Genomic DNA, 26,869 nt, shown 5'->3' with positions numbered 1-26,869 from the left:
CTAGGAATCGGCCCTATTTTCATACCCTTTAGTGATAAGAGTCAGGCAGAACAACGTTTTATCATCACGCTAAGACCAACAGGAGCGGAGCAATGCAGGTGAAACCGCGGGGAACAGCTAGTAATGAATAAATCGCGTTAAAAATCTTTAATTTCTATGTTTTCAATTATTTGCATGGAAATATGTGACTCGTAACAGAAATAAAATAAAAAAATGTATGCGTGTACTAGAGTACACACGTAAGAAGTGAAACTTCTTTATGACCTTAAAAATGTCACGAGTATGGCGTAACGCAAAAATGTCACGCGTACGGCGTAACGCAAAAATGTTACACTAAATTTTTGTCCAACCCCGATAAAGAAGTTTCACTTCAATATTAAAGTTTATATATGTCTTTCTGTCTGAATCGACGACAAAACAATAGTCACACATATTTTTACCTACATTATTATTATGTAAAACTAGTAGATTGGAATAATATAAAACGGTATAATTATATGTATTTATCATTGAATAAACAAGCAACATTTATTTAACAATATGTATAAAAATATGAGAAAGAGCTGCAACAAGAAATAGATGCTTAGAATAAGTATTTCTATTTTTAACAATGTATAATATCATCGGTGATGGTTTATTTCTATTGTATTTTTATTTATAAGATCTACATCTAGAACAAATAATTGAAAAAATTAAATATAGCGGTAACTTTTCTTACAAACCAAAAAAAAGTAACATTTGTCTAGTATCCGCCACTTAATATTTTTGTTATTAAAAAAAAAATAAGCACGCATAATATCCAAGATAAAAAAGAACCCAATCAAAAACTACTGTAACTGAAAAAAAAAAGACGTGTGGCACTCGGGGACTGCCGCGGTAAAGCTATTGCATGCTATGCCTTCAAGCCACACCTCCGCGCCCGTCCCCGTGGGGAGCGTGAGGTTTTTTCGTTACGCAATTTCTCGATTCGGTCCCCGCGCTCAAGGCCCGCGATAGAAGCTATGCAATAGCTTAAAAAATACATTATATATAAAAAAATCTAACAAAAAGCATTAAAAATAAACAACGAGATATCAAAAAAATCATCCATCTTCATCACGAATTTTTCTATCATACCCCCCTACGTTCTCCCACTCCTCCCCCCCATTTTCCCCTCTTTAGGGGGTGTTTCCTTCCAGGGGATGAAGCTGGGTTGGGGCAGTTCCTTGCAGTCTATCAGGGGGTTGGTGGCACTGAGGGCTTCCATCACTCGGGGTTGGGCTTGGTCCAGGAGTTCTTCGTTCGCGCAAATTACCCCAGCAAGGGTGGATTTACGAATTTCGTAAAGTTGTTCTAGGGTGGATGAAAAGATTATAAAAAAGGAGGTAAAAAAAAAGAATGGTTATGGTAAAAAGTGCAAATAAACTGTAATAGCCAGATTGTCTGAAGGTTTGAAGATATACTGTATTATGATACGAGCAAAACTTCGTTATATGTATTAAACTTTTCTATAACAAAACTTCAACAACTATAATAGGCCGGGAGATACTGACACAAAATTTTGGGTCATTTGTTTCAGGATGGTGGTACAGTTCTACAGTTTCAAATGGTCGCCATTCCGCCGAACTGTCTGAAAAGTATGGCAAATGACCCAAAATTTTGTGTCAGTATCTTCCGGCCTACAACTTAAGGTTGACTATACTTTAAATAAAGGTCGACGATATTATGTACGATACTGTAACAAAACATCGACTAATATTAAACTCTACTATAAAAAAAATATCAACCAACATTAAACTTTACAAGATCAAAATATTACGCCATTTGAAATGCGTTTTTATTTAGAAATCCATAAATCTGAGTGGTCTGACTCACCAAGCGTAAACCGCACATCGGTCTGGTCGGTCTCGTACCAGAACCGATCGCCCACCTTGATCCGGTAGAACTGGTCTGCTACCAGACACGTGAGAGTGGCTCCCAGCAGACGCCCTCGTGGGTCTTCTGCTAATGCTCCTGTGTATAGGTCTATATCGTCTACGCTCCTGGAGGGGTATATAGATACATCTTCTTAATATATATAAATCTCGTGTCACAATGTTTGTCCTCAATGGACTCCTAAACCACTTAACCGATTATAATAAAATTCGCACACCATGTGCAGTTCGAACCAACTTGAGAGATAGGATAGTTTAAACATGTAGGTACCACGGGCGAAGCCGGGGCGGACTACTAGTATAGTATATAGTTTGGTTCTATTTTGTGTATGCGTTTGAGTGGAAACGTAAAGTAGAAAAATGTATTATTGAGAGTCTGATACGTTTTAACGGGGGAATCTGATGAATTTATAAGTGTAAAAAAGGTCGGAATTTAATGTAAATATTACATAAAAAAGCTAGTTTCTTATAAAGTATACATTTAAAGAAAGATTAGTTGGAAAAAAAATCCTCTAAAAACAAAACTCACTTATAAATATTCGAGATCCGACTCAGCGACATATCATCAAAGACGCCCTGTAGATCATCAAAGCTAGTCGGTCTGGGGAGACCGCACAGTTCCCTCCACGCGGGATACGCGGGGAGACCGTGGTCTCTTCCCCGCTGGATGTTCAGGGAGACCAGGTCCAGACCACACGGGTGGGGAATGGCGTCTGGCGATGCGAGCGATGAGTTCGCTTTGGGACGCTCGAATAGGTGGTTGCTGAGCTGTGGGGTAATTTGTTTTGGAAAATGTTTGTTAATTGTCGTTGTTTTATTTATATCATTACTAATTTCGTTATAATAAGTAAGATTTCAGAATTGAGGTAATTTGGGGTTAACAGGCTGTTTAAAATGTTTATTAAAAACGCTATAAATAATGAAACAAATGATATATAAGTATAGTCGACTATGGTATGCACTGATAACGATGATGCCACTGCTGCTACAGTTGATATCGATGATGTTTGAGCTGCTACCTGTGATATCAATGATGTTACAGCTACTACCTGTGATATCGATGATGTTACAGCTGCTACCAGTGATATCGATGATGTTACAGCTGCTACCTGTGATATCGATGATGTTACAGCTGCTACATGTGATATCGATGATGTTACAGCTGCTACCTGTGATATCGATGATGTTACAACTGCTACCTGTGAGACCGATGATGTTACAGCTGCTACAAATGATAATTGTGATATAACTATTGTACATAAAAATGCTACCTCAGCAGTAACGTGCGGGTGCACGCTGTGCACTGGAGTGTACATGGCAGAGTGCACGGCTTTACGTCCCGCTTCCTTCGCGTACAATGCGAACGGGTTGAACAGCATCTCGTGTAACTGCGTGTAGCTCACCGTGCCTGACTGTAAGTCCACGTGCTGGATCAGACCCTGGAGAGACAACTTGGTTAAACGTTGGAGCAAGTGCACTGTAAGTCAAGTTAATGTTATAAAAAAAGACATAAATATATTACTTTAAAAAAATTGGTTGTCTGTAAAGTCGGTTTACTGACGATAGTTGAACGTGACAACGTCCGATTGTGCTTCTTTGTCGCTCGTTCCGCGCTCTCGCTTGCACTTCAAGTCTTATATGGAACGCCTCAGAGTGAGGTAACGCCGCACGAGTCATGTTTTTTCTTGCGTGCAGCCGGCTATCGAAGTATAAGACGTTTTCACGTCAAAAAACTTACTGGTAACAAAGTATGTGCAAATCTAAAGGCGGCTGCAGAAAAATGATTGGCCATTGAAGGATCGACTGTAGGGTCGTACGCGCTGGAATAACCCTCGCTTTGGAGCGTCAGGTTCAGCGCCCACATCACATCCATGCCTGAAACCGAAACATTTTGATTTAATTGAGATGACATTAATATACATCTCGTCAAAACGTCTTTGTTATAAGCTTCTGGGAATACTAGTACATAAAAGTTTTTAACGTGATAACGTTTTTAAAATCGTTTTAGTCGGGTGACATGTTCAGAAACTTGTGAAACACCAAAACCTCACGAGCGATCTTTTTGTGCAATATTTTTATTGGCTAGCTGACCCGCCAGACATATCTTGTCTTCGCGCGAACTGTGAAGTTTAAATAGTAGCATTTTCTAAATTTTACGCGCAAATTTCTTGACATTATATTTCGTAAGATCCTTCTCCTGACAATAACGAACACATCAAAATATTCTAATCGAAATCAATCAAGTCATTCACGAGTGATGCCCTGACTAAGGGAAATAGTGTTTCATTTATATAAAGATTAGGTTTCCGCCCGCGGCTTCGCCCGCGCAGTCAAAGAAAAACCCACATTGTTCCCGTTCCCGTGGGATTTCCGTGCGAAATTTTCCCGGGATAAAAAGTAGCCTATGTCCTTTCTCGGGTATCAAAATATCTCCATACCAAATTTCATGAAAATTGGTTCAGTAGTTTAGGCGTGATTGAGTAACAGACTGACAGACAGTTACTTTCGCATTTATAATATTAGTATGGATTTCCTCGGAAGACAAAGAAAAAGGTGGTCGGATGAGATTAGGAGAGTGGCAGGGCCGCTCTGGCTACGGAAGGCGAAAGAACGTGTCGAGTGGAAGAAGTTGGAAGAGCCCTTTGTGTCACAAGGACACGCCAACACACACAAAGCAATTTAATTTTAGTTAATAAGTAAAAATGTAACCTGTATTGGCAATAAAGGCTATAAATAAATAAATAAATGGATTTCCTCACCCAGTATAGCAGGCAGGAACTCAGCATACGTGATGTGCTGCATCTGAGCACCCAATATCCTCCTTGTCTCCTGGAACACCACCTCATCATCCCAGTGCGGGTTGAGCCGTTGCAGCTGTACAGCCACACGGTTGTGTTGTCGAGCCCAGATTAAATGCATGGTTGTGAGGTGTAAGTTCTCGTTAGCTCTGTCGTCACCTGGAAAGGTTATATAATAAAGTTATGTTTGGAAGTATTTTAGTTCGTTTTCATAGGTACACATGTTTTGAATAAAATAAGGTACTATTAAAGATAGAAGCTAAAATTCGACGACATGTGACATCCGCCAACCCGCGCTTGGGTGGATTTTGACCTGTACCCTCATAGGAGACTCGTGTCCCAGCAACGGGAACGTATATGGGCTGATGATGATGATGAAAATGTATATGAAGTTGAGCATTTATCTGAACAAGTACAACAAACGGTTAAATTGAAAATAAAGAACAAATTAGGTGCTGATCAAAAATTTGGCAGCTTTTTCCACTGTAAGCGATTTTTTACATTTATTTTATTACATTGCAATCCATCAAAAGAATCTATCTAACAAAAGCAGTTCACTACAATTCTTACCAGATTCAAAACAGTATCGTCCCTTCGCATTCATCTCCACAGTATTGCACCCATCCTTAGGATCTGTGGAGGGTGGTAATAGATCTCCCGTTCTTGCCTTCAACATGCGCAGAGTGCCGTTAGTTCCCGTGCGCAGGCGCAGGGTTTTGAGTTCCGCTGAACTGTATACTGCGGACGCGTCAAGGAATGCGGTCGCTTGGTTTAGTTGCTCGCGGGCACCTGGAATATTTGGTTAGTTTGGTTTTTAACGGACGCCAAAAAAAGGAAGAGGTTCTCAATTTTTTTTTGTCATTTTTAAAGTGAAACTTTTATTACATCGTCTCAAACTTTTTGGTCTGTGTAGCACATGTCGCGTGACGGTCGAACCGTACGATAATTATCGTACAAATACGATAATTATCGTACAAATACGATAATTTTGTGCCTAAGATTCACTTTTACCGTGGTGTCATAAAACCACACAACATTTTTTATGTCTAAGATGATTTTTTTCTATGTGCACTTTGACAACTAGGTACTAGTCCCGAATGAGGCAGGGAAGCCACATAGTCTGGCATATAGCTGCGGGAACTCTGGTGCGTTCTACAAGAGATCCCGGAGTCCCCGCTACCATGCTTTGGGTTTGGCCGTCGAGGAGGTTTTATTGGGTAAGAATCCCACATGCTCTCTTTTTCCCCCAAAAGAGAGTATCTTTTGAAGATTTCCTCCCCGTTACCAAAAAAAAAAGGTACTAGTCCCGAATACCATCCAATTTGAAATCACACTGCTAAATTCCACCTTATGTTAAGGATAAATGCTATTTATTGTAAAATTCTTTGAAATAAATGTTTCTAAATCAAATACGTCTTTTTTTCTATGGGTTAAAGAACATAAAAAATAATTTGGATTTCAATATAGAAACTCATTTAAATTGATTCGAGTGGTTGTGATTGCGCATATAACCAAATAACTTTAATACATATAACAAAATTTATAAGATCTTAAAGATATTGTTGTTCAAAATAAAATTTAAACATGTCTTATTAAATAGATTACATAATTATATTGTCAATGTTACGCAGCCCATGAGTTATTGCACGAATAATGAACAAGAGTTGAAAAAACCTAAAGAATCTTCCATATATAGACGATGTGATATATGACGATGCGATAGTGATATTTCATTCTTGATTCCACTCCAAACTTCCTACTTTACAAGTTACTGATTTTTCAGCAAAGCACATTAATTGATCCAAAATCTGACAATTGCCGAGAACATTACAGACATACCAAAATAACAAATAGGCGCAGGCGCAGACCTCACAAACTCCATACAAGTGATGTTATAGTTCTGATAGAAGGGATCCTCTTTGTCCAGTTCAACTGGGAAGCACTCTGGGTGTAGTGGCTGCTCTGTCTTACAGCATTGGAGGGATGAACTGTTTGCGCCTGGAAATTCATTATAGAAAGATTATAGTGACATAATATTGTAAAATTTATAATTTAAAATGTATTTGCACGCTCAACTACGAGCAGAATGTTTAAGAACCTATATAATTTGTACCTAACAGCTTGTAACTACATTCAGCAAATAAAGACAATTTGATTTGAATTTTGATTTCATTATAGACTACTTAAAAAATAGGACGAACTTGTTAAAATAACTACAAAAAATCCTCGATAAACTAGAAATGATCTTCAGATTGTAGGGTCGTTTTAAACTGGTATTGGCTAGTTTTTAGAAAACTTCTTTAGCGGCGTTGAGCACTTTTTCTGTAATGGGTATAAAATCTTAAGCTCGCATCAGGACACGTGACCTGATCGAAAAAGCGTAAGACGGATGGAGAGTAGACAGCTATCCCCTCTCTACTACGCGCGTTTTCACTTCTGCCGGCACTCCCGGAGTGCAAACCGTCTTTTTTTGCGGTTATCTGTTTCAAGTTAATAGTAATACATACCCTTGCTAAGTGCGGTGGCAGTGATATCGTGGTCTATGAACTGCCCCCACACGGCGAGCATGACGGTGAAGGTGGAGTCGTGCGCGTAGCTCGGCCGGTGCACGGTCACACTCACGTCACGGGCGCTGGGTAAAGAGCCGTTCTTGCCCGTGCGGGGCGAACTAATACCTTTGATATAAGGATTAACGTATTTAAACATCTAGGTCCTAGACTATGTTCAAAAAGGTGTTAATCCTATTGAATGTTTTGTAAAACGCCGTTTGGACATTTTTGGCGACCTTTTTAAAGACGATAGTGTGTATGTTATGCTGTTTGTATGTTGTTATTTTATAGTGCCATGGATGTAAATGCAAGAACTGACACCGAGGATGAATTATTTTTTGTGTATTTTTACACAAGTATTTTACATGTTCAAGAAATTACAGACTTATAAACGGATTTGAACGTGTTTACATAGTAGTAAGTATTTATATCTTCTCTTCAAAAAAAAAAAATCGAAAAAAATATGCTTATCATAGAAAAATCTGGTCTTTATCTTGGCAAAATCTTATGTTTACAACAAGTTATGAACAAATTGCTTCAATAATTTTTTTTACGCAATTCGGTTTAATTTTTTTTCTTGATCAAATACGTACTCCGGAACTTAATTTATTGTATTATGCAAGGCGTAACAAATCTAACAATTTATTTGTTTCATTGATTAATATTAAAATTGATATTTGGTAACATTTTGATAGTATAGGTAATAAAAAGTTAATCTGATATTTGAATATTATCTAAACAGCTGTTCAGTCCAGTATGGTAAATTCTTTTTAGGTCGCCGTATAATTTTAATTATCGATAGAGAACATACCTATCACTTAATTAAAAAGACTTACTTTTAATTAGGTGATTACAACTTGTACGTGTATAATATTTCTCAGTACTTTATATTCCTTGTTAAATATTATATTTAAAACACTTAAATATTATTACGAAAGTGATAACATTTCTTGACTCAACCACTTTTATCTACAATGAAATTCATCCAAATTACTTAAATAAATTTTAAATAAACGATCGAATATTCACGACACTGAAAAAAATCCTTTTACATATCCGTCCACTCACACATCCATACAAACACTTACCATCCCCATAATCCGCGGCCAGAACCCTTCTAAACGGGGTGTTAGACACCCCCCACCTCAAGGGATTCTGCAAGTTATTGCAAGTCCCGTCCTGGCTTCTATACTTCGACACCACACAGGGGGTGTTCTGCGGCTTGCAGTATGGCGGCTCTGGGAACGAGCCGTTTATGTCTGGCCCCATGCCCACACTACCGTCGTAGGTGGGTGCTTCTGTTCTGGAATAGAGAGCTCATTTTAACACGCTTTTATTAGATTCACTTAGACGATTATTATTACGACAGATAATATTATAATTCTATATTAGGTTTTATGTAGCTGAATTATAGATTCGATTTGCGATTTCGACCCACTTTAAACGGACTGATTCAATTCCAACTTTGTATACCTACGTGCAAGGATCGGTGACACTACAATAAATTCATCAGTATTATCGTTATTTTAAGCTATCTCAATTATTAAAAGTGTTCTTTAATTCAACCGCAGCATAATAATGAGTAACGTATCGTTACTTCACCTTCTTTCATGGGCCGAGATTAAAATCTTTTAATATTATATTCAATAACGTCTATGTCTCTAGCCAATGGAAACATAACCAAGTAGGTATTCTATATTCGTTCAGGACTCAGGTTGCTAGAAGTTATGGCTCACCATAACTTCTAGCAACCTGAGTCCTGTCGTCCTGAGGTGACTTTTATCTCAATAAAAGTCACCTGTATATCACCGCATTTCATTAATTATATCTGATTTGCAAAGAGTTATCAAATTGTGGTCATAAATTAATTCATATAATATGTATTAGACAATCGATCGAATCTAAATCATGTGCGCCTAGTTAAATATTACGCATAAAAATGTCTAGCTTACTATTGATTAAATAAAAATATTCGATAAAATGATATCTATCTTAAACTTGAATAAGGCACAGACAGGATTTTAAGAGAGAGGATGCTGGATGAGAGATATATGTATTTCTCGTTAATATACTAAGCCTAAAGACAGAGTAAGTCTGATGCATGCAGAATTCTCCGATTCTATTTTAGATTTAGCTATTAATTCATACTAATATTTCTGTGTAGGCGCTAGTTTAGCCATTGGGTACTAAAAGTTATAAATACCTACCTATGTCGTTCGTGCTAGTACTAAAACGCGGAAGTAGCTATGTTTGTTTGTTTGCTACATATAGCCTTGAACAGATTTGAATGAAATTTATTTTTTTGTACAAAAACAGAGCAAACAACATTAATCCTTTATTGACGTCGCAGGCGCTATCGCCTCTGTAGTCTGTATAACAAATAAATAAACAAAATATAATATTATCCATACTAATATTATAAATGCGAAAGTAACTCTGTCTGTCTGTCTGTCTGTTACTCAATCACGCCTTAACTACTGAACCAATTTGCATGAAATTTGGTATAGAGATATTTTGATACCCGAGAAAGGACATAGGATAGGTTTTATCCCGGAAATCCTACGGGAACGGGTTTTTCTTTGAAAACGCGGGCGAAGCCGCGGGCGGAAAGCTAGTTATCTATAAAAATCTAAGTTTTCCTCAAGAATCTAATCTTGTCCCGAATGCAAAGTGTCTATTTACTCAGTGTTAGACATTGTTAAGCAAATAATTCCTAAAAAAATGATAAGACTATAGACACAACATGCTTCACATTTTGTTGGTTGATGATTAGATTCTTTCTGATTTAGATCTGAGCTAATAATTTCCCTGTAGTCTTAAAAAATCAGACAATTGAAAAATTCATTAAATTGGAAATAGGACGAACCTACCAAATACCTACTGTCCATTATGTTCACATCTTGTAACCTTTAAACTTTCACGAGCATCAGTAATTTTCTCCAGATTATTGTTATACATCTGCAAGACATTTTTTTCTTACCGTTAAAAAGCTTCATCTACCAAGACATACATATACTACTTTTTAATTCCGGGTCAACCCAGACGAATTCGGGACAAGCGGCTAGTCAAATATGGATCTAAGAGATTCAAAGGCTTCCCCAACCGAAATGATCGTTCCGGTCCAATACGCAACCAAATTATCCAATTACCAGTATTTGGCCCATTATGGCCCAAGAAGCCAAACCAAAGCTAGACTGGTGCGGTTTCGTATCGCCTTACATGTCAGGATTACTTCCCGGGAGGTTATTGGTTACATCGTTTAGTCGTTTATAATCCCTTTTTATAACCCACGGCTTCGGAAGGTCGCTAACCGGATCAGCTGGGACTCCAACTATTAGGTTTATTGGAAGTGAAGATATATTTTCTTATGAATTGGTGGGTATGCGATGGTAGTAAGCAATATTTCATTATTACAGTACTAAAGTAAAGAGTTAGTTGGTAATAATATATTTGTGTCTCTTGGTACAGTTACCATTAATTTTAGCATTACTTTATTTATATAGGGCACCAATCTATACATGTTACTATTTAACTGCGAAAATCTTATGATATGATCAGGAAAATTATGCTCCATTGTCTTTTTCAAAATATAAGGTACTGTCGAAAATTGCAAAAAATAAAGGAAATTGATCTAATTACTTTCGAGTTTGTAACCACATCTCTTGAATTTGACAAACATTTTCAATTACTCTTACATTTAAATGTAATTGCATTCTAGATTTTCATATTTATCTTAGTAAAACAATTCAATCGGTAACCAGTATGCACCAATACAGTTCTTCTTATAGGCAATTGAGCTAATTGGCCGGAAGTCTTAGGTCCCAGTGTATCTAGGGCAAGACAGTCATCCAATTATACTTAGTTAAACGTTAAAGAAAACGTATTTATAAGGGTTGTGTTTAGGTTAAATGCTCGTTTGTGACGTTTCTTAAGAAATCAGAGCAAGCGAGGCTTTTCAGTGCTATGTTCGTATTATGTATATTCTGGATAGCATTATTGTTCATTTTCATAATATCACCTATATGGTATTTTTATAAAATGATCCTTTTTTTTCTTTCTTTAATTAAATTGTGAAGTTCAGACAGTTTTCAGTTTTAGATTGTACCTTGTGAAGTCTAATAGAATCCTAAAGTCAAAATATTTATAGTAGGTATTTTAAGTGACCAAGACCCCATTTTAGATAAAGTACAGACGTTTCCATTTTATTATTTTAATACATATTAATAATTAATTAATCGTAATTTTAATTCGGCCTCAAACACATTTTTGATTTGTTAATTAAACTCTAAAATTTGCCCCGACTTCGCTTTATCGGTTTATAAACTTTTCAGTTCAATAGTGGTGAGGTAGGTGTACCTATGAGTTAATGCTCTAAGTGTATGAGTATTTCATTAAGGGGAGGTTCCCTAAATTTTATGTGAATTTGCATTAATATTTTGAAACAGTCACACACACAATCAAAATTGTACTTTAGTATATGATCTATTGGGTCTTTTTCTTTCCATGTACAAGACAGTTACGTAATTGTAACATTTTCGCTCGATTCATTTCGCTATTCAAAAATTATGCCTTTTTTAAGGATTATTTAATTATTTTAAAGATTTACTTGGACTTTATGTCTAAATTAAATGTTAACAGTAAGAAAATATAGTTTACTATCCAAATCCCAAGATATTTTTTCTCTAGATCAATCAGCTTTAGTTATAAACGAAATAAGAATTGAGACTTAGAGATTGAGTTTCGAGCTCGAACGCGATCAAAGAGCGCACGCGATATTCAACTTTATTACGGCTGTGTCTAACCGGTCTCTCAGTGTCAGAAATTATGTTAGGGAGCCTCCTCTTAAGTTCTAGTATAAATTAGTTTTACTTCTATTTATGGGTAGATAAATAAAAGTGTTAGTTTTGTTGTTCTGAGTACAAAGTTTATTTCATTGAAAACACACACTAGCTTAACTAATAAGCAATTACCAAACTCCTACCTGAAAATAGACAAGAAAAAATATTTAGTCTTTATCTATCTATCTTAAATTGTACCTTAATTAACTACATATGGATATTATAATTATGCTTTGTCTGTCTGTACGTATTGTTCAATATAAAATATGCTGACTATTGAGATATTCGTTTATTTTGAACGAGTTTCTTACCGATTTTTCTAGGCAGAAGGTCCCCTTTAGATTCAGTGGTAGTTTTAAAAATGCCAATTCATAACACACTCGTATAAGTTCACATAAATGATAGATTTTTTTAGTTTTAGTTTGAGAGTAATGCGATGCCAATTATAAGGAGTGTCGTTAGACGGGGCGAAAAAAAATTAGTATGAGTTTCGTTTGTTTCTTACCCACTAGGTGTTCGTGTTACCAATGTTTTAAAACGTTTCTAGAAAGAAGTAATCTCAGGAACTACTCAATCAATTTTATCAGGTCGTGGTAGAACATCACACAAAAGACTACATACCTACTCCAAATTTTGTGTAGGTACATACATTTAATTACAGTACCGCCAGCACCCATCATCAGGGATTAGATCTACACTGCATTGAAATAAGACAATTTTTTTAACAACACAATTCCACCTGGACGACATGAGACTTTTTTTAATGACAGCGTACAACGGTGCCGCTGTTTTGTGTCAAAGAGTTGAAGGAGAGAATTGTCAACAGAAATAAAGAAAAGAAAAAGACGGGTTGCACTTTGGGAGTGCCGGCAGAAGTGAAAACTTGATTATTAACGTTGAGCATGTTTGATATTTTGGAATGGTATCCGTCTTACGCTTTTTCGATCAGGTCACGTGTCCTGACGCGAGTTTAAGATTTTATACTCATTACAGAAAAAGTGCTCAACGCCGCTAAAGAAGTTTTCACTTCAAAAGGGCTGGGGAAAAGGAAAGATCTCAGATGTGATACTTACTCATTAATCAGTATCCTGGTGGCTTGTTCCGCTGCGTATGCAGAATCCGCCAAGGGTTTCACATCAGCTGAAGTAGCGGCTGCTCTCTGCGCCCTGGAGGCAGGAGAATCAATATCCAGGGGAATGAGCGTACTCTCCATGATACTACGTTTGCGTAACGCGTCATTCCCCTGGGCGACTGCTGCCGCTATGTCCGCTTTGGCTATAGGTTTGTTAGGCCACTTTCTAGGTGGTGGTCCTGTGGAAATATAAATCGAAATAGATTTATATGGTATCGAAGTAAGTACAATGGTGTTTAGATATCGATTTTCTTTTAATGTTCTTTAACCCCGTTTCCAAGGGCGAATCTCCAAAAATATCAACAATGTTTTAATTAATTAATGAAATAAAAAAAGGCTATGCATGAACTAAATAAGTTCTATATTTGTGAGCCCGCGACCGGTTTGAAGTTACATGCAGAAAAGTGTGGTCTTGGCAGTGGAGCAAATATTATAATTATTTAGACGGTACAGTACTGTTCTATGTAGAAATCATTTTAAAATAAAACAAATTTGCTGCTTAGATCTAAAAATTACAGTCGATAGTTAGATTAGATATTAGATAGAAGAGAGTAATTCCTTGTTTATGATTTAAACATAAACTTTATTTAAAAAAAAATATAACATCACTATTCTAGTCTATAGATTTTCAGGGTCTACTTTTATTATATTTGTCATGGACAAATACTTGTACCTATGTAAAATTATGAATGCATTGCAATAAAAACATACTTCACATTTTTGAAGGACCAAAAAATCTTAGTTCATCGACCCTGTGCTAAATTTGGCGAGGTATTTTTAGCATTGTAACACTTCGAAAAATTTATCTGAATGGTTGACTTCGATCAAAATTATTCAAAAATAAATTTTAAAACCGGTCAAGAGCAGGTCGGTAGGGTGAGAGTACCGTTCAATTTAGATTTTGAAAATACGTAACAACTTTGTCACATCAAGGACAGTTATCGGGTTAGGTCACTGGACTAACCTCGATGGAAGGATTCTTTCGATATTTCATTTCTTAATACACTTGTTTCATGTTTGTATTCAAAATTCAAATTAAGAGCACTTGGAACAGAAGCGTTTAAGAATTCGACTAGGGTCGAAACGTTTTTTTTTTCAAGCTCAAACTCAAACATTTATTTATTCAATTAGACTTCTTCTAGAAGCACTTTTGAAACGTCATTACGTACATATTTTTAACATTTACCACCAATCATCGATATTTACGTTTGTCCTGAAAATATATTATAATGTTATGGTATTTTACATAATTAACTATGTACGTGTCTCATCTATAATATTTGCAAAATACAGGTTGTTCCACTTGAGCGGATATCGTTTACCACCTCCATTTATATCCTGCACATTGCTCGCCTCGTTGTATTGTTTAGGTACTTGTTTTGCATTACAATCCTGTTAAAAGCAAACGCTTTTACATGTATTGCCATGCTTTGATCCGCTTTTAAGATTTGTTTTTATTAAATAGCTGATTCCGGTTTTTTTAAAGCTGTTTAAAAAAGCTGATTTTATAGTAGTCTATACGATGTTCATTGTTTGATTAAATATTATATAAATATATTTTAAATACCAATTGGTTATTATTTTGTGGAAAAAAATATTTCGGGTATCCATACTAATATTATAAATGCGAAAGTAACTCTGTCTGTCTGTCTGTCTGTTACTCAATCACGCCTTAACTACTGAACCAATTTTTATGAAATTTGTTATGGAGATATTTTGATACCCGAGAAAGGACATAGGCTACTTTTTATCCCGGGAAAATGACGCAATCCCGGAAATCCCACGGGAACGGGAACTATGCAGGTTTTTCTTTGACTGCGCGGGCGAAGCCGCGGGCGGAGAGCTAGTATCAAATATTTTTAAAATAAGTATAAAAGTAGCTTTTGAAATATAAAGGAGATTTAAAAAATAAAAACTTATGACATCTTCAACAGAGAAAATCTCAAATAAATGAACGTTGAACGCTCAATAGTTTATCCTGAAAAAGGTATACGTGTCTATAAAATCCAATTAATCACCGTGTTAATCTCTAGGTCATCCGACGTTTCATTAAACTAAGTTTATCCATAAACTGGCCTACTTATCAAATAGTATCGTGGTTAATATAAAGTGTCGTATTTACTGTGATGCAAAATGTGGTCAGCCAATCGCTTCTCAAATGACAAAAATATATATTGAGGTTAATAGAATTAGATTGTTTAAAATTTTAAGTACTATATGAATTTCGAGGTCTTCGATAGTTCTAAATTCTCTAGGAAAAAGCTTAGGTAAGATTATAAAAAAATATGAAATCTATACTTTTTAATATTATAAGCTGAAGAGTTTGTTTGTTTGTTAGAACGCGCTAATCTCAGGAACTACTGGTCCGATTTGAAAAATTTTTTCGGTGTTAGATAGCCCATTTATCGAGGAAGGCTATAGGCTATATATCATCACGTTAAGATCAACAGGAGCGGATCAATGCGGGTGAAACCACGGAGTAAAGCTAGTTATGAATAACAAATTTAAATGTGTAAGCCCAACATCAATAATAGGATAAAAGACAGTAGTTAGGCTTCCAATTAATTTTAATAACGATTAATTGTACTTTTTGGACAAAGAAAAATTTGCACTATCAAGGTTCTTAAAGATTCTTCTCAGTGGAAGCAAAATTCTGAACTGGTTTGTTTTTTATAAAAAAACTCAAAAAAGTATAAGCATCGCTAAAATCAAGAAAACAAAAACTATTGAGATGTTGACATGTTTTGTACCATTTAGGTTACATTGAAACAATTCAAAAGCAGGTCACAGAAGACTTACTAATGCAAAACCAGAACTGCCACAGTTTATTTTCATAATTATAATCCTCGTGGCTTAGCTAGAAATTAAGGTAAATAAGATAACTTCAACTCTTTACTCCAGATTTCCGTAATTGTTTTATCAATTTTTTCTAAGGCTTTCGTAATTTTCTTGATTGGTCTGCGGATCCTCTGGGTTAGACAATAAAACAGGAAACATACCGATAGAAAAGTTATTAGCGGAAAAGTGACGATGTTCGTTCTTTTCGAATTCCTAAACTAGGCTAAACTTACACAAGTTAATTAAATCTAAATACTTTTCACAGATTACGATCTAAAATAAGTTCTACTTTTCCCAAGCTACAATAGTTACCTTCCAAAGGCCATGTCATCTGCAGCAAAGGCGCCATATCGGGGTTAGTTCCCGACAAATTGACCACAGGTGTAGGAACTGTCGTTTTGATGATTTCGTCTCCATTTAGGTTGTAGGATACTGTTACCAACATTGCTACCGAGAGGATTACTCTGTGGAGAAAAAGTATGATTGATTAAAGTCCAATTGGCTTTTATCTATACTAATATTACAAAGCTGAAGAGTTTGTTTGATTGAACGCACTAATCTCGGGAACTACTGGTCCGATTTGAAAAATTCTTTCGGTGTTAGATAGCCCATTTATCGAGGAAGGTTATAGCCCTCCTCGATAAATGGGCTAATGGGCTATATATCATCTCGCTGAGACCAACAGGAGCGGAGCACTGCGGGTAATAATAATTATATTCGTCGATTGAGACTGTCTGTTGACTGAAATGACTTCCAAAAACAATTAAAGTTGTCAAGTGTGCGCAGAAGCTTTTTTGATATTATGTAAATATACTGGGTATAGATTCACCAATTATTGTAATGACATTGAAACGGGCATGAGTAAATAGAGGAGTAGCAAGCCCTTATTTGTTTGATAGCTGGTTGACATACTTTTGCTTCTTTCAATAATTGATAATTTTCTAGAAATTTATTAGCGAATTTTTAAAAGAAAAATAGTTTTTTCGTCGCGTTTATATTATGACTCATCCAGAGACCAACAGATTGGAACTGATTTTCATGAATTTAGCACAGAAATAATTGAAGGTTTAATGTAATGGGAAAATTCTTCTCTAAATTAATGAATAAAAAAAAATATTATGAAATTAGAATATTAAAATAAGGATATCTTTAAAAAAAAAGTGAAGTCCCGTGTCCCCTAGTGGGGTAAGGGGCAGATGCATTATTCATACATCTGTTTCACTGATCGATTTTCTTTAGGGACAAGTAGGTGAACAGCCTTCTGTGTCCTGCCAGACCGAGACATTTTTTTTTCTTCGTCTCCACCGGGAATCGAACCCAGCACCCCTCGGTTCTACGCTCACGCGTCAACCACTGCACCAAGGAGGCGGAAGGATATCTTTAATTAATAATTATTATCCTGCAAGCTCACGCAGTGTTTTTGGGCTACAGGACCAAAAATCATCGGAAATTAATTAATATTGGTATTTTTACATCCTGCATTAAAAACCAGTATCTGTACAGTTTTGTAAATATTCACTTAATATAATGCAATAATTTAGTGCATTCTTAAGAAACATTTCGAAAAAGGACATTGAATGACATAGTGATACTGTTTATACTTTTTATGTTTGTTGTTGTTTTAATATAATTAATTACACATTTTTCAATTTATTGTCTCTACATCGAATAATAAAGACGTAATAATTAAAGGTTTACTCTGCTATATTCTACTCTATTCCATGCTATTCCACTCTACACTGCTCCACTGTACTCTCTACACTCTACGCAATGCTACTCTACTGCACTGTACTCACATGAGTATCACGCATATAGCGCACTGGAACTTGCGCAGCCGCTTCTGGTAGCTCCGGGAGATGCTGGACTCGAACACGTAGGTCGGCTGCACGAGCGGCGTGCGCTCCTCCGTGCTGCTGCCGGCGCGTTGCATGCTTGCTGGTGGTTATATAAATAAATAAAATAAATCTTTATTTCACCTTTTGGATATATACAATATTGGTTATGAGGCTCTGGCTCTCTTACTAGGCATAGCCTGTGTTAAGAAAGCCAGTCCCTTCCCTTAATACATTGTGGTCTTGATAAAGGTAAAAATAAAAAGAAAATTTAAACAAAGGCAAAAATAAAAATAAAAGGAGGATAGCCAACCCAATGAATGTGTGGTGTGTGTGTTTGTGTGTGTGTGTGTGGTTATATATGTATAAAGATGTCAAGAAAGAGGGATTAAAACTTAATAATAATATTTAAATAACACATACGAATACATGAGTTTTTTTTTTTTTTTTTTTTTTTTTTTTTTTTTTTTTTTTTTATTAGGTCCACCAAACTGGACATAGCACTACAAAAATAGATATGGTTATTCTATGATACATCACAAGTAATAGGTGCTAGACCTTCTAGAGGTGAACACAGCCTGCAATAATAAGTACGCGAATACATATTTACATTATTACAATATTAACATAATTTAGACAAATAACATTATGGATCAATTTAAATACAATATTTATGCAATTTTGGAAACTAATTTTTTAAATGAATTTAGGGATGCGCTAAATATATCGACGTTATTACATACTTTTTCGTTGTAAGCTGAACACATGCGGTGCAATGACGAGTGTTGAGCGTAGTTTGTACGACAAAAGGGAAGACTAAACGTTTTCATGTTAGTGGGACGGCTGAATGGCCTTGGTACATGTATGCTAATTTTTCCTAATAATTGAGAATTATCTATTTTACCATTTATAATTTTGTATAGAAACACGATATCAGAAAGGGTCCGTCTGCTTTCAAGCGATTTCATTTTAAAGTGCATAAGTCTAGAAGAATAAGACGTTAGGTTACGGCAAAGAATGTGAGTGAAAGTTAGGTGGTACAGGAATTGTTTCTGTATCCGTTCCAACCGCTGTATGTGTACGGCATAAGTAGGATTCCACACAGGGCTACAGTATTCGAGGAGAGATCGTACGTAGCAATTAAAAAGCAATACTGGTACTTCAGAGTCATTAAAGAATTTGCTCTGTCTAATGATGAATCCAGAAAGGCGTGCGGCCCTTGTTGCTAACGAGTCTATGTGCTCGCGAAAGTCGACTTTTGTGTCCACCACAACACCGGGATCGCGAATGTTCGTGACTTCACCGATTGGAATGTTATCAATAGAGTAAGTTACATGAAGTGGATTACGTTTCCTTGTGAATTTTATATGATAACACTTAGATACGTTAAGGAACATGTTATTTTTTGCGCACCATAATGTAATGCCGTTGATATCGTTTTGTAATGCTAAAGTATCTTCATGGTTTTTTATTACCCTATACAATTTGAGATCGTCGGCGAACATTTGGTACTTAGACGTAATGTTGGCACCTAGGTCGTTAACGTATAGTAGAAAAAAGAGTGGACCGAGGTGAGAGCCTTGAGGTACACCTGAGGGTAATGGTCGAGCGACTGACTTGTAACCTCTGAGTACAACTAATTGGGACCTGTTACGAAGGTATGATTCGCACCATCTGAGCAGAGAGCCGCAAATACCTGCGTGGTACAATTTTTGGACAAGAAGGCTATGATCAACCATGTCAAATGCCTTGGAGAAATCGGTGTAGATAGCATGAATTTCATTTTGTTTTTCGAGCTCTTCATTGATGTCGCTGACGTATTCCAAAAGATTAGACATGGTTGAACGCCCCGGAAGAAAACCGTGTTGACAGGGGTCAAACAGAGGTTTGAGATGAAAATAAAATCTGTTGTAAATTATGGATTCGAACAGTTTACCCATGGCTGACAGTATTGATATCGGCCTATAATTCTTAACATCGCTCTGATCACCTTTTTTGTGTATTGGAGTGATGTGGGCAATTTTCCATTTAGTCGGAAAATGGCCGAGGGAGATAGATTTATTGTAAATGTGGTACAGAGGCTTTGTGAGTTGCACAGAACAAGTTTTTAAGAACAGGGGAGCGATTCCGTCTGGGCCTGGTCCCTTGTTAATGTCTATTCCTTGAAGTGATTTGTAGATTTCAGTTTCAGAGATGTTGCAAGACCCGAGAGATCCATTGTTAGTGAAGGGTGTCATAGCGAAATCTACTGAATGGGGTGCAAGTTTACTATTGTATATGGAGTGGAAGTATTCAGAAAAGAGATTACAGATATTGTGCCCACCTTGAACGTTTCGGTCCTCAAGATACATTTCATCAGGAATGTCCCTACTATTTGATCTTAAGGATTTTATAAAAGACCAGAAGTATTTTGGGTCTTTTTTTATTTGAGCCTTTGCCTCAGATTTAAGTCTATTAATACATGTCAGTAGCATTTTTTGGCAACGGTCACGTAACATTTGAAAAGTAACCAGGTCCATTGGATTAGAGTATTTTTTGTACCTGTTATGATACTTTGACTTTTCGTTTAGGCATTTAATTAATGACCGACTGAACCAAAAGGGATAGTTCTTGTTATTTTTTGGTCGTAAGGGCGTGTATTTTGTTATTATGGGAGTTATAACACTATAGAATGTATCAACTGTTTCGTCAACTGTTTGTTTAGATTTAAAATAGCTATCCCAACATATTTTATCTAATTCCTCTTTGATTTTATTGTAGTCTGCCTTAGAAAAATTGAGGCTAGGAAACTTATTAATTTTGGGTGGTTTGTAGTTTTTTAGTTTGATATGTATGTCTAAAGGAGGGTGATGATTATCAATTTTTACTAGGGGGAATGGATTGATCATAACTTGAGATGAGTCTTTTGCGTTAGTGACAATAAGATCTAGCGTGCGGTTATTAATGTTTGTGACAGGATTTATTTGGTGGAGACTATTGAATGAAAGGGTGTCAATTAGTAGATTGTCGATTGGATTTGACGAGCAGGTAGGGACTAGATCTTTGTTTGTATCTAATTTCCATTGGATGTGAGGCAGATTAAAATCACCCGCCAACAAGATCACCGATTTCTTCGGTAGTTTATGCTGAACAATATTGTTTAAGTTTGAGGTGAAGTTATTTAAATTAGTTAAAGAGATAGGAGGAGGGAGGTATACTGCGCAAATAAATAGGGGGACGATGGAATTGCCTTGTTTCAGCTTAACAGCTAGCCATAGGTCTTCGATTGAGGATTCCCATTGCAGCTTACGAATTGGCTGGAACTTATTTAGGACAGCTACAAGTACACCACCTCCAGAGATTTTCTTAGAATCAGAGGAGCTTCGGTCCCTTCTGAATACCGTGTATCTGTTGTCAAAAAGTTCGCGATCGAAAACCGAGTCATTCAGCCAAGTCTCCGTGAAAATAACAATATCAGCATTTTATTTTAAAACATTTGTAAAAAGTTCTTCTGTTTTAGTCCGAAGACCTCTTACATTTTGGTATGTAATTTTTATTTTAGTACAATCGTTTATAACCATTCAGCAAAAAACTAATCGAATTTAAGGGAATTCAGAAAGTCTAAATCCTTAACCACAAAGCTTTTTGACGTTATGTCCTTCCTCATATAAATACGGCCGTTTCTAACCCACACAAATTGAACGTTTTTGTCCTTGGACACTTTACGAGCCGCTGCGTGTAATTGTTTGTTTGTAGGTGATAGATGTTCACAAACGTACACAGGTTTCTGTTCCCCGGCGAGGCCCAAATGAGATGAGTTAAGTTTATTGTCCTGATGAGTCCTGTTGAACGTCTTAACGGCTGCAAGTATTTTATCCCGAACCAGAGGACTAGGGAGTTTGACTATAATCGATCTAGGTCGGTTTGATGTTTGGTTAATTTTTGCGACGCGATGATAGTTTATTAACTCGTTTTCCGGTAGCACGCAGCCCACTGTAGCAACAAGCTGCTGAATAGTTGTTTTAAGGTTTTCTGCTTTAAATTCTGGAACGTTCTGAATTTCTAGATTACAATCTCTCGATTGTTGTTCAAGTTGATTCAGCTTAGCACTCAAATCAGTTACTTGTGATCGTAATGAAGAGTTCTCCAATTCCAAGTTTCCTATCTTCTTGGTCTTTACGTCCAGGTCAGCTTTGAGCTCGTCACACTTCGATGACATGAAATTTACACTATCTGTGAGCTCCTGTATTATACTGCGTGTGCCAGAGTTTTCCTCAGCAAAATCTCGCCTTATATCTCTGAGAAGACGCGATAAAGATTCGTCGAGTTTTTTGTCGATGTACTGTTTGAGGTCTTCGCAATCAGCAGCGGGTGAAGTCAGTCCTACTGGACGGTGAGGAGAATTGGAGTTTCCACCCCGTTTGTCTGTAGATTTACACTCTGAGCAGTGAGCACTTCCAATTGGCCTTGTAGGATTTAGATTCTTTAGAAAAGTTATCTGCAGGAATGCCCAGGCACTGGAAATGGTACGTGGAATTGCACTTGGAACAAATTTTAAGATCGTTTGTCTTAACTTGCTTGTTACACTTACTACATATATTCATTGTTTTTAATTTCCCGTAATCTTGGTAAATTTTCTGAAGCTGGCAACTCTACGTCTTAGCAAAAATGAAGTTTGACGTTGTCAATTGATTTTGACATGTAAAATCTTGGTTGATTGCGGGTATTTAGCGCTGTGCGTTGTTTGAGGGTATAAAATTCGGTATTGTATTTTGCTATTTCTAGTTGATAAAATGAAAGTAAAGTTGAGATAACAATACCACAGCTTCCTTGTGAGATATATTTCACAAATCACACACTATAAACTTAATACTGATAGAATTTTAATAATAATTTGAAGTTATTGTACGAGCGTATTTATCAAGGTAAAATGTTGCCACAATTCCAAATGAGTTGAAAAGAGATACTTGTAATGGTTTCAAGTAATATCTTCTTAATATACTATTATAAAGGCGAAAGTTTGTAAGGATGTATGGATGTATGGATGTATGGATGTATGGATGTATGGATGTTTGTTACTCTTTCACGTAAAAACTACTGAACCGATTACAATGAAATTTAGCACACATATAGAGGGTAACTTGGATTAACACATAGGATAGGTTTTATCCCGGAAATCCCACGGGAAAGGGAACTATGCGGGTTTTCCTTTGAAAACGCGGGCGAAGCCGCGGGCGGAAATCTAGTGAATAATAAATTAAATAAGATCGTTTGAGCACCACAGAGAAAATGGATAGAAAATGGAAAGATTTGAATTATGGTTTTGAGTTAGATTAAGTTTTAATTTGTTTTGTTAGCTTTTTCATTGTATATAGTTAATTAAATAATAGCTAATATTTTCAGTTTCAAATGGACTCGACGATTTTATTTTCTAATGTAAATATTTAGAAAATTTTGAGTTTTACTTTGTTTTATACATACTTATAGATTACGATGAGGTCACCATAGTTAAATAATTATTGTCATTTATAAACTGCGTCAGATAAAATTGGAATTACCTCGTATTTTAGAAAATTTTATTTTTTTGTCATCGATATTGGCAGTTTGGCACATTTAGTAATTTACTCTTCGATCGTTAATCTTATCTTCTTATATATAAAATTCTCGTGTCACAATGTTAGTCTGCATACTCCTCCGAAACGGGTGGACCGATTCTCATGAAATTTTCTGTGCATATCGGGTAAGTCTGAGAATCGGCCAACATCTATTTTTCATATGTACCACGGGCGAAGCCGGGGCGGACCGCTAGTTCTTATATATAAAATTCTCGTGTCACAATGTTAGTCTGCATACTCCTCCGAAACGGGTGGACCGATTCTCATGAAATTTTCTGTGCATATCGGGTAAGTCTGAGAATCGGCCAACATCTATTTTTCATATGTACCACGGGCGAAGCCGGGGCGGGCCGCTAGTATGTATATAAAATTCTCGTGTCACAATGTTAGTCTGCATACTCCTCCGAAACGGGTGGACCGATTCTCATGAAATTTTCTGTGCATATCGGGTAAGTCTGAGAATCGGCCAACATCTATTTTTCATATGTACCACGGGCGAAGCCGGGGCGGACCGCTAGTATTCCTATAAAATACACTTCATGAACTATTTCTTTCTTAACTATTACCAAACTCACCCGCAAACAAAAGGCATTATTATTTGAACAGTCATGATTGTGTTGAGCACAACAGCAGACTGTTATTTGATAAGATAAAATTCCACTTTTTCATTAATGAACTGTGAATGAAACGATTAACGAGTTAGGTACTATGGGTAATTAATAATTGTTTTATTTTTTTCAACTGAATATTTTTTGTTCCAGTTGTCTGGAAGAAAGAACCATACAGCGAAACTTACCAACATTTACTAAATGGTTACTTACCACTTAGTAGATGTTGGTAAGTTTCGCTGTATGGAAAATAGTTATAAAAAAAGTAACTAAACTTTATAAGCTTTTATTAACACCAATTATTGTTTGAAGTTAATTGTTTTTTTGTAAACATTTAAGTCATTATAAGGACTCTATCCTAGATTTCGAAATTAGTGTAATGTAATGTGTTGAAATCCATAAAAAATTTAGTTAATCTATTTCTAACGTTGTAGGTGGTATCTGTGGTAGGTATGTACCACAACTAATAGGTAGGTAATTGTAATCATGCTCACACAATATATTTAATGGTAATGACAATTAGAAAATGGAAAATTAAAAAAAAAATGAAACATAGGTAGTTAGATATTACGTTATTACGTTACATAGTTACGAATCGTATTAATTTGATTTGTATAAGCTTTTGTTTTCATTATCATTGGGTTGCAGGATTCTAATCCGCTTAACTAGTGTTAAATTACCACCTATGGTGTCATGGTTTTAACGAATCTGTTCAACATATTTTATAATAATTTGGAAAATCCAAAAGTGCACGCCTCATAATTTTTTTTTAATAAATATTTATTAATTATTATTTTTGTTTATTTAATAACAATTAAACCACATCGAATCAGACCCTGAAAAATGAAAGGGTTCTATTCCTGAGCATACTCAAGCGTAAGAGAAAAAAAAAGACTCGATTAGTAAAGTATTTCGGTCGCTATCGTGTTAACAAGAAAAAGGATCCGCACATACAGACACACGGACGTCCAAGACAGAACTTTTTTAAACTGTTTTTTAACAAGTTTAAATAACAAAAATGACATCAAAAATATCATGAACGTTAAAAATAGTGTTTTTTCTTAATATGTGTGTGTATGTATTATCTTATAAGTGCAATGTATGATACATAAAGACATTTTAAGTTTGAAAAATCAGATGTTTTGCGCGAAGTGACAGTAGTACCCACCTCAACGCTTCGCTTATGAGGCGTGCAAAATTTAATGTTTAAAACTTGTTGAATAATCTATACTAATATTATAAAGCTGAAGAGTTTGTTTGTTTGTTTGTTTGAACGCGCTAATCTCGGGAACTACTGGTCCGATTTGAAAAATTCTTTCGGTGTTAGATAGCTCATTTATCGAGGAATGCTGTAGGCTATATATCATCACGCTACGACCAACAGGAGTGGAGCCACGGGGGTGAAACCGCGCGGAGCAGCTAGTATATTATAATTGTTTAAGATTTACAATTTGGACAATTACTGATACATAGTTGCGTTAGTGGTCAATTAAATATCTTTTAATTTCTTTAAATATAAAAAAAAATTATATCTACGTTATGTATTGATTACTTAATTTAGATTAGATTTACAGCAAGATAACTTTTAATTGAATACGGACATTGTTATTTTGCTTCGCACTACTTAATTCTTATTAACATAACTTTAAAAACATCAAAACATCAAACTTTGCTCCTATGGATAATAAAATATGGAAAATATTTGGCAAACTGGTCCAACAAGTTTTCCGTTCATGATTGTTTATACTTACTTACGCTAAATTTAACTTGTTATACATAACTATTGCACGCCTCATAAGCGAAGCGTTGAGGTGGGTAACTACTACTGTCACATCGCGCAAAACATCTGATTTTTCAAACTTAAAATGTCTTTATGTATCATACATTGCACTTGTAAGATAATACATACACACACATATTAAGAAAAAACACTATTTTTAACGTTCATGATATTTTTGATGTCATTTTTGTTATTTAAACTAGTTAAAAAACAGTTTAAAAAAGTTCTGTCTTGGACGTCCGTGTGTCTGTATGTGCGGATCCTTTTTCTTGTTAACACGATAGCGATCGAAATACTTTACTAATCGAGTCTTTTTTTTTCTTTTACGCTTGAGTATGCTCAGGAATAGAACCCTTTCATTTTTCAGGGTCTGATTCGATGTGGTTTAATTGTTATTAAATAAACAAAAATAATAATTAATAAATATTTATTAAAAAAAATTATGAGGCGTGCACTTTTGGATTTTCCTAATTATTTTAAATTATTGAAACTTTAAATACATTTAAATATTGATAAAGTTTATTTGAATATTGGTATTATTCAGTTCATAAACTACATACTTACCTATATATTAAAAAAAAAAACAAACACAAATTTATCGTAAAATCTTTTAGATTTGACGAATAAGCAATAACAAACATAAGATTAAAACTTTTCGAAGATCATCAATAAATTATAAATACCTATAAAAATAATTACTTACTTATATAAATAAATGAAAAATAATAAAAATAAATTTCCGTTTCCAACTTACGTATTAGTTAATTTAAATATTGACCACACACAATTTTCACAATTTCGAAATTATTATAAACTATAACAACGCGATCGATACAAAATTTAAACACACTGATAAACAATTAAAAACATACTCACTTTTGAATTAATAGACTAACTAAACATTTAACCGTTCGCGCGTAAGTCACAACACAGACTACCAAATTGCTACCAAGTACCAACTACTACCGACTACCGACTAACCCCGAC

At 35.5% G+C, this 26,869-nt stretch overlaps 1 protein-coding gene across 1 annotated transcript; it reads right to left on the bottom strand.

Moving 5' to 3' along the window:
• Positions 1-571: 571 nt before the first annotated feature.
• On the bottom strand, positions 572-26,869 carry cd (peroxidasin homolog cardinal). Its single transcript, XM_089696025.1, has 14 exons — positions 26,759-26,869; positions 17,865-18,003; positions 16,381-16,532; positions 13,172-13,409; positions 8,349-8,563; positions 7,219-7,386; positions 6,551-6,709; positions 5,282-5,500; positions 4,673-4,870; positions 3,652-3,788; positions 3,185-3,352; positions 2,443-2,681; positions 1,855-2,021; positions 572-1,332 (listed from the first exon to the last, which is right to left on the bottom strand). Exons 2-14 carry the CDS (start codon positions 17,996-17,998, stop codon positions 1,121-1,123), a joined length of 2,406 nt encoding a protein of 801 aa, XP_089552151.1. The 5' UTR covers positions 17,999-18,003; positions 26,759-26,869; the 3' UTR covers positions 572-1,120.

Source organism: Colias philodice, chromosome 6 (assembly GCF_061535455.1).
Source record: "Colias philodice isolate Cphi_HAF_F1 chromosome 6, ilColPhil1 Martin Lab GWU primary, whole genome shotgun sequence".
NCBI lineage: Eukaryota > Metazoa > Arthropoda > Insecta > Lepidoptera > Pieridae > Colias > Colias philodice.
The sequence above is the reverse complement of the archived record's forward strand: the minus strand, read 5'-3'. Positions and strand labels throughout refer to the sequence as shown.

What these genes read in the sequence shown, in the direction of transcription:
- cd (XM_089696025.1), bottom strand. Translation starts at nt 17,998, where the DNA reads ATGCAACGCGCCGGCAGCAGCACGGAGGAGCGCACGCCGCTCGTGCAG. An exon ending in ACGATACTGTTTTGAATCTG is followed by an intron (nt 4,871 to 5,281) that starts GTAAGAATTGTA and finishes TAACCTTTCCAG; the next exon opens with GTGACGACAGAGCTAACGAG. An exon ending in TTGCACATACTTTGTTACCA is followed by an intron (nt 3,353 to 3,651) that starts GTAAGTTTTTTG and finishes TTGTCTCTCCAG; the next exon opens with GGTCTGATCCAGCACGTGGA.